The following is a 9451-nucleotide window of genomic DNA, read 5'->3' as shown; positions in this document are numbered from 1 at the left end:
GAACTGCAAGAGTAACAAGTTAGGCTCTAATCTGACACATTCTGAGAAATTATAGTTGACCTTTGAACAATGTGGAGGTTAGGGGCACTAACCTCCCCACGCAATTGAAATCTGCATATAACTTTTGATTTCCTAAAAACTTTACTAATAGCTTAATGTTGACCGGAAGCCTTACTGGTAACATAAACAGTTGATTAACACACATTTTGTGTGTTATGTGTATTATACACTGTACTCTTAGAATGAAGCTAAAGAAGAGAAAATGTTATTAAGACAGTCATTGTTTTTCATTCATGTTAAAATTATATGTGTATGTACATATATGATACCAACTTTTGAAGTAGTAGGAACTCTGACCACTAAGCTTGATCTAAAGTTTATTTTGAGGACCTCAAGTGTACAAGAATGGAACAGTGACAGGAGTGAAGGCTCTGACTTCAGACAAATGTGGGCTTATGGTCTATCTTTGTTAATTATTGAATTATATGAACAACATACTAAACCTGTGTCTTCATCCATGAAATAGGGATCAGACAGCAGTACTACAGGTGATATGAGGGTCTTGGTCAGTAGTTAACCATGCTGCTTTCTTAAGAGGCTTGAATACTTTTCTGTAAAAGTTTAGGTCTACTTGAAAGTCTATAAAATGCAAATTTTTTATCATCCTGAGAGATCTCTATTTCTCCCCTTTCCAGTTATCAGTGGCATTCTTTCCAAACTGTTAGTATCTATATGCTATAGAAAGATGCTTAAATGCTTTGATCAAATTGTATGAAAGAAATTTTAAAAACTCAGGAATCAATTCTTAAGAATAAAACTGACCCTCTTATACCTTAATTAGTTTGGAATTCAGTCTTTTAAATTATTTGCACCTTGAGAATCTGTGAAATGAATACATTCAATGATTAACTCTTGTCCCAAGAAAGCAAATTAAGAGTAAGCGCGGGCACGTAGAGATGGGGAGAGGGCTGTGTTCACCATGAAGAGTTTCCAGGATGCAGCACAAAGCAAGTCTAAAAGACTAAGACACTACACAGATTATTATCTTTTAACTCAACCAATCATATATCAAATAAGGGAAAGTACTTAAATTTTGCCTTTGAAACCTGAGACACCAAGAGCCTTAAATCACAAATAATCTACTGTGGCTATGGACAGGGTAGTCAAATTTATTTCAAAACAAAAGCTTTGTTGGGCTGCATCAAATGCAGGAAAAAAAGGAATACTTAGGAGCATGGCTAAATTACCAGTGTGCATAACAGTGAGGTATGCCTCAAATAAGCCTTTAAAACTTTATAAACTGAACTATAACATACCCATGCAGTAATATTTTTCAGTGCTACTAATGAAAAAAAATTAAAGTCTGAATTGGAAATTTACAATATGGCAGAATTTTGTTGCTCCTACCTTTTGACCCTAATGTACAGATTTTATGACAGGGTCTGTGTTAAAAATCTAAACATTTTCACAAGATTTTAAACATCACTGGGAAGCTAAATTTAGAGGAAACAAAATCAGATAAAAGTACAATGCCCGTGACAGCCAGCATTACGTAATTAGGCTGTATGAGGTTGTTTAGAAGGCTAGGGTTAAAAAGATAGACAAAAAGATTTTTAAAAATTACCCCCAAAGTTGATGCGCTGATTTGAACATAAGTACACCAGATACTACAGCAAGGGGATACACTGCAAAAAGGTAATCTATTTACAGAAGAGTGACTTAAAGACATTATGGTTTTCTTTACAAACAGATGTAAGAACAGGAATTGTCCACTTTTTAAAAACTCTACATTTCAACCCTCCACTATTATTAATATTATAACCCACTGAATTGCCTGTATCAAAGGCAGTTTTTTGCTTTTTCCCATTTGACTCTCCAAATGCATTTCCATCATTTCTTCATCATTTGTGGCCCTGGCTCTCCTGGAAAGTCTCTGGGCACAAGTCATAGGAGGGCAGGTTTTTGACCTGCAATTAAAAATAAAATCACCCAAAACCAGAGATTCCTCCACTGCACCGTCCCTGCCCCTTCCCTGTGCAGTTCAGTCGTCACTATCCGACAGTGTCTCGTACTGTGCCGAGAGCAGCGGGGCAGGCTCGCGCTCCCAGATCCTGTTCTGTTGGTGAGGAGCTGCTTGGTTCACAGCAGAGGGGGCACATGCAATCGGAGTTGGTGGCGTACTGCTGAGCATCCGCATAGTCAGAGGATTGTAAGGAAACTGAGTTGAGCCTGATAAAAGAAAAATTAAGTTTTCATTGTCATGAGCATAGTTGCTGTTTTATCTAATACAACCTTTGTAGGATGGAGTAGGACAGGATCATTCTACTAAAGCAGTCATGTGACAATATGAAAGCAAAATGAATACAATATGAAGGGCTGAGTTCACTACTTAGATTCTAGCCAGTGATAAAGCGGCATTGAGTGGGAGTCTAAAAAGGAAGAATAACATGAGTAAACACACGGTGAGGGCTGCTGAGCCTAGAAGAGAAAGCCCAAGGATGGCTTTTTAGTTGTCTGTAAGCATCAGGTGCTTCCATGGAGAATCCAAGTGGAACTACTGAGTATTAAGCTTTAATTGAAACAGAGTCTGATTACACCAAGAATTTTCTTGACTCTTTAAGGGAAACACAGGAGTACAATTATGAGTCAGGGAACAGGTACCCAGGAGCTTCAGCAGGCCAAAGTGCAGCAGGATGCACGCCATCTGCTGAATTTCACTGGGCAGACTTGAAAGTATGTAAGACTGAAAAGTGGGGTACATTAACAGGAGCACCACTACCCCTTGTCAATTTCTGGGTTAACTGTACCCAGAAAGCCACCTTCAACTTAAGAAACCTTAAAACATAAAACATACCATTTCATCAAAAAATTTCATGTATGGCCTAATAATTCCTTCCTTAAGAGAAGTGAGAAGCAGAAATCATTGATCTAGGCTGTAAGTTTTCAAACTGACACAAAACCACTTTGCATATGGCAAGAGAATTTTATAAAGCAAGTTATACTGGTAAGTTTTACTGATATAATTTATATATGTCTCAAGGGGGAGGGCACATTTCAGATTTTTTCAGTGATGTTTGTGTGTTGACCCTTAAGGAAGGGATGGTTTATTATTCTATGAAACCCTAAAATCCACAGCAAATATCCTAGTTTTATTTTAAAAAGTCTGTTCCTACTTAAACTACCATGAACAGTTATTACGTTTTATTAAAAAGTTTACAAACAGGTATAAAATGGAAAACATTAATAATTATCCTAGAGTAGTTTTTCATCAGTCTTATCAGTTTGTGTACATACAGTGAACCTACAGACAAATGGCTTTTTTTTTTCTTTTTTTAATTAATCCATGGCTCCTCCAACTCTTGCTTTTTTTAAGAGACAGGGTCTCACTCTGTCATCTACGCTTGAATGCAGTGGCCCAATCATAGCTCACTGCAGCCTTAAACTTCTAGGCTCAAGTGATCCTCCCACCTTGGCTTCCTGAGTGGTTGAGATTATAGGCGTGAAGCCACTGCGCCTGGCCTTAGACAACGGCTTTTTAAACTATTCTTCCCATTTCCAACTCTGATTTCTTAGTATTTCCCTAAGAACCTTCTCTAAGAATGTCTATATGAAAGGCTAAATTAAAGGTGAAGTTCTCTTGGGAGCAGCACTGTACATTCAGGTACATTCCATGAAAGAACTGAAACCATAGACTTACTTGCTTTGCAAGTGGCAAATACTGGCTACCAGCATAATACAGAAGGAGAATGGACGGGGTTATTTTTCATAGCTCCTTTGTTTGTAGTAAACAGAACTTGCATTCTTAAAATTTTTGAAATTGTATTTGCATCAATTTCTATCCTGAAAAGTGGAATCTATTAATGATACAGAAATGGGTATATAATTTTCCATACTATTAAAGTTTCTGATTTTTGAAGAATGACCAAGGCATTGCTATAAATTGCTTTGTCTCATTTTCTAGCACTTGAACTGGGCTCCTCACCTGTTGAAGAGGGCCTGTCTTCCCAGGCCCACCCTGGCGTCTGCCTGTGGTAATCCCCTTCTGAATGCACAGAAGAGACTGAAGAGGGCCGTTCAGTTCCTAAATAGCCTTGCCCAGGGATAGGAGATTTAGATTTCCTGCTGTTTGACTTGCTGATCAGCTTTGGTTTGCAAACTCCTCCTAAAAGTGAAATTCAGGTTTAATTATGAATTATTCATACATAATATTTAAGTTCTCAACTTAAAAATCTACCGAAATGCTAATAATTATATAATACTAAGTATAAAAAGCAGAATAGTAGCATGAAAACTCCAGATCCTAGTACTCAATGAAATAAATACTACAGGCATACCTCTCAGAGATATTATGGGTTCAGTTCCAGACCACTGCAAATATCGCAAAAGCGAGTCACACGAAGTTTTTTCATTTCCCAGTGCATATAAAAGTTATGTTTACACTATACCATAGTCTACTAAGTGTGCAATAGCATTATGTCTGGAAAAAAAACAAGGTACATACCCTAATTAAAAAATACTTTATTGCTAAAAAATGCTAATGGTCATCTGAGCCTTCTGGGAGTTGTAATCATATTGCTGGTGGAGGGGTCTTGCCTTGATGTTGATGGCTGCTGACTGATGAGGACAGTAGTTGCTGAAGTTTGGATGGCTGTGGCTATTTCCTATAGTAAGACAACAATGAAGGGTCTGCCACACCAACTGATTCTCCCTTTCACAAAGATTTCTCTGTAGCATGCGATGTCATTTGAGGGCATTTTAACCACAGTAGAACTTATTTCAAAATGGGAGTCAATCCTCTCAAACTCTGCCACTACTTTTTTAATGAAGTTTATGTAATACCCCAAATCCTCTTTGTCATTTCAACAATGTTCACTGCGTCTTCACCAGGAGTAGATTCCATCTCAGGAAACCTCTTTTTCTTTGCTCATCCATAAGCAACTCCTCATCCGTTCAAGTTTGATCCAGAGATTGCAGCAATTCAGTCACATCTTCAGGCCCCACTTCTGGTTCCAGCTCTTTTGCTATTTCTGCCACATCTGCAGTTACTTCCTCTACCGTTGTCTTGAGCCCCTCAAAGTCATCCACGAGGGTTGGAATCAGCTTCTTCTAAACTCCTGTTAATGTTGACATTTTGACCTCCTTCCATGAATTATACATGTTCTTAATGGCATCTAGAATGGTGAATCCTTTCCGGAAGGTTTTCAATTTACTTTGCCCAGATCCATCAGAGGAGTCACTGTCTATGGCAACTATAGCCTTACGAAATGTATTTCTTAAATAATGGGACTTGAAAGTTGAAATGACTCCTTGATCCATGAGCTACAGAATGGATGCTGTGTTAGCAGGCATGAAAGCAACACTCCATCTTGGGTGGCCAGGTGCATTGTGAATGCTCAGTAATAATGTGAAAAGAATATTTTTTTCTAAGCAGGTTTCAACAATGGGCTTAAAATATTTAGTAAATCATACTATAAACAGATGTGCTGTCATCCAGGCTTTGTTGTTCCACTTATAGAGCAAACGCAGAGGAGATTTAGCATCATTCTTAATACCATTTTCAGAATGGCAAATCATCACTGGCTCAATTTACAGTCACCAGCTGCATTAGCCCTTAACAAGGGAGCCAGCTTGTCCTTTGAAGATTTGAAGCCAGGCTTTGACTTCTCCTCTCTAGCTATGAAAAGTCCTAGTCTGCATCTTCTTCCAAGAGAAAGCTGTTTCTTCTACATTGAACATCTATTGTTTAGTGCAGCCATCTTTATCAGTTATCTTAGCCTGAACTTCGGGATAACTTCCTGCAGCTTCTCCATCAGCACTTTCTGCTTCACCTTGTACTTTTGTATCATAAAAACAACTTCTTTCCTTAAACCTCATGAACCAACGTCTGCTAGTTTCAAACTTTTCTTCTGCAGCTTCCTTGCCTCTCTCTTCCTTCATAGAATCAAAGAGAGGTAGAGCCTTGTTTTGGATTAGGCTTTGGCTTAAATGTTGTGGCTGGTTTGATCTCCTATCCAGACCACTAGACTTTCTCCATATCAGCAAGAAAGCTCTTTTGCTTTCTTATCATTTATGTGATCCCCAGAGTAGTGCTTTTAATTTTCTTTAAGAACTTTTCCTTTGCATTTACAATTTGGCTGTTTGGCACAAGAGGCCTAGCTTTCAGCCTGTCTCAGCTTTCAACGTGCCTTCCTCACTAAGCTTAATCACTTCTAGCTTTTGATTTAAAGTGAGAGATGGGAGACTATTCCTTTCACTTGAACACTGAGAGGCCACTGTAGGGTTATTAACTGGCCTAACTGCCATACTGTTGTGTCTCCGGGAATAGGGAGGCCCAAGGAGATGGGGAACAACTAGTCAGTGGAGCAGTAAGCACACACAACATTTATGTGTAAAGTTCGCACTCTTACAGAAGTGCAATTCATGAAGCCCCAAAATAATTAAAATAGTAACATCAAAGATCACTGATCACCATAACAGATATAATAATAATGAAAAAGTTACCAAATGTGACAGAGACACAAAGTGAGCACATGCTGTTGAAAAAAAAATAGCACTAACAGACTTGCTCAATGCAAGGTTGCTACAAACCTTCAATTTGTAAAAAAAAAAAAAAACAACACAATTATCAGTAAAGTAAAATGAGATATGCCTGTATTTAAAAGAAAACCATAATTTCACTTGTAGCACCCCCACCCCCATAAAAAAGTATGTCCTCATGTCATGAACTTAAAAATATGGTAACCAAGGAACTGAAATTTCCAAAACAACAAGGTTTCTTTACTGGCCTAATAGTACAGAAACTGTGCTAAGGCCAGGCACAGTGGCTCACACCTGTCCTAGCACTCTGGGAGGCTGAGGCAGGAGGATCGCTTGAGTTCAGGAGCTCAATACCAGCCTGAGCAAGAGTGAGACCCTGTCTCTACTAAAAATAGAAAAAATTAGCTGGGCATGGTGGCGCATGCCTGTAGTCCCAGCTACTCAGGAGGCTGAGGCAGGAGGATCGCCTGAGCTCAGGAGTTTGAGGTTGCTGTGAGCTAGGCTGACACCACGGCACTCTAGCCTGGGCAAAAAACAGAGCAAGACTCTGTTTAAAAAAAAACAACAACAAAACAAAAAACGTGTGCTAAACGAATAAGGCAGGATGACAAAAGTCTTAAATTCTCACTAACCACCCACCCCCCAATTTAGAGGAAAGCAAACAGGAGTTAACACACCACACCAAGAAATAACATGCAAGGGAGAATATGTAAGCCTTTTCATGCCACTGCAGGACATTGGCAGAAGCTCAGCAAGTCATGGTGGCCCTTTCTATCTGACCACACTTTTTTAGTTGGTGAACTAAACAGAAGTTCACAGGAGTTAGACAACCCTGGTGGTGGTGGGGAGGGGGCGGCTCTAGAACAAAACAGTAAAAAGATCTCAGAAGAGATCAGAGCCCAAGTCACCAACAAAACTTTTCCTGAGCCCCAGAACAATTTCACCCTGCCCTAAATCCTGTACAACCAGTATAATCCTAATTGCATAACAGTCACCAATGTTATAACCTTAAAATACACAAACTTAAAATCAATACAATAGGAACGTAAGAGCAAAAAGGGGAAGATAATTTTCAGTTTTTAGAGCGGGAAGTAAATCAATAACTATCTTAAGGTTAATTATGTGTAGGTTAAAAAAAAAACCCCTCTAATCTCTTTAATCTTTTTCTTAACTATAGTGAGATCTTTTGCTTGAAGACAACAAAGGAAAATAAACCTAAACTAAAATTGAAATATATGGCTGAGTTTCAGGTAATTTTTGAGCACAAAAGGTAATAGTTCTCAAAAGATTAAGAAAGAAGTCATAACATTAATAGCCTAGAGTCATGCTTTGTGTGTTTGGTTTTAATAAAATATATAAAATGATCTCATTCTAATATCTGTCTTTTTATCTGTCTGTACAGACATGTCTAGAATGATGCTTATTCAAATAGTAACATTAGCTTTCTCAATGTGATTTAAAGGATTTTTTTCTTACTCTTTTCTATGGCTTATAATTCTATTATACTGAGCCTGTCACTTGTTATTACAACAGTAAGTCACTTTTATTCAAAAATAATATGATACTGTACTTGTGTTATAATTACAATGTATATGCATAAAGACTAGATTCAAATAAATAAAAAGCTATGCTAGGAGGGTGACATTCTGGGCAAAAATTTTCTTCCTTTTTATTTCTGCTCATGTTACTATAATATCTGGGCAGGTTAAAATTTTTTTAAAAAGGTAAAACCCTCAGAGATGACTCTGAACACATAAAGACATAAATGAAATCTCTTAGTGATGCATCAGAACTTGGGAAATAAATTGGCTTTTTCTTGGGGAACTAAGCAGAACAACACTAAAATTAAAACTTTACCTGAATGAGGTGATGGGTCCCCTTCCTCTCTCCGGGTCTCACCACTGGTCACAACTGAGGTGTTGGCAGTACCAGGCACTACTCCCACAGATTGGGACATGACAACTCCATGATCCTCAACTTTGTCATCAAAGCTTCCCATGAGAGCCTTCCTGATAATGTCCTCTAGACCGAGATTACTGGCAGGATCAGCAAAAGAATGGCCTCTAGAACTAACCGACCCTGAAAGAGAATCCAAAGCATTTCCACTTGATTCCCAGAGGCGTATCAGGAAACAGAGACAAGAACAGACTACATACAGCCCTTCAGCCCACTGAACACACATAGCAAGTTTCCTAAAACAACTGAGAACCCATAAATAATATTAAATAAACCCACCAATTAAAAGCCACCTCAATCCACAAATAATAACTCAAGGAAATTTGTATCCCGAGTGAATCAGTCACCTACAGAAGAATTTTCTTTTTTCAGTTCCCTAGTTTCTACACTATTCCTTAACAGTTTTGATTCCCTTTGTTTACTTATCTTTTTAGTAAGTATTTATTGAATTTTAATTCCCTTCTGTGTTAATCTTCCCTAACTAAATTATTTATTTATTCATTTTTGCATATTGGAGGAGTGAGGCCCCTGGTGGTTAGTACGTATTTGTTGGATTGACTGCTACTGCTCCGGCTTTGTACTGGTAAACAATGTCTTTTGAATCTTACCTGATGTAGTAACTGCTGGTAAATTAAAGATCTCAGTTCCTGGCTGAGCAGCTGCTGTATTCAAACAAATATTCAAGTTAATTGAGATGTGATAATCATATACATCAAAATTAAGTTTCAAAAAATCCTATAATAAAATTAATTTTTTTTTTTTTTTTTTTTTTTTTTTTTTTGAGACAGGGCCTCACTCACTCTGGTGGTGGGACTGGAGTACAGTGGCATCATCGTAGCTCACAGCAACCTCAAACTTCCGGACTCAAGCAATCCTCCCACCTCAGCCTCCTGAGAAGCTAGGACTACAGGTGCACACCACCATGCCGGGCTGATTTTTTTTGGTTTTTGTAGAGATG

General features: G+C 38.2%; 1 protein-coding gene across 15 annotated transcripts in view; it reads right to left on the bottom strand.

Moving 5' to 3' along the window:
- Positions 1–360: 360 nt before the first annotated feature.
- NCOR1 (nuclear receptor corepressor 1) overlaps positions 361–9451 on the bottom strand; it is a 154797-nt gene continuing 145706 nt past the window's right edge. For all 15 annotated transcript variants that reach the window (XM_045569421.1, XM_045569430.1, XM_045569427.1 and 12 more), the window contains 4 exons: positions 9102–9155; positions 8395–8616; positions 3983–4162; positions 361–2229 (listed from right to left, as the gene is read on the bottom strand). In XM_045569421.1, coding sequence (XP_045425377.1) covers positions 2042–2229; positions 3983–4162; positions 8395–8616; positions 9102–9155 — 644 coding nt within the window. In that variant the 3' untranslated portion in view covers positions 361–2041. The remainder of the gene's footprint in view (positions 2230–3982; positions 4163–8394; positions 8617–9101; positions 9156–9451) is intronic.

The sequence above is a fragment of the Lemur catta genome, chromosome 15 (assembly GCF_020740605.2).
Source record: "Lemur catta isolate mLemCat1 chromosome 15, mLemCat1.pri, whole genome shotgun sequence".
NCBI lineage: Eukaryota > Metazoa > Chordata > Mammalia > Primates > Lemuridae > Lemur > Lemur catta.
This window is presented reverse-complemented; position numbering and strand designations above follow the sequence as displayed.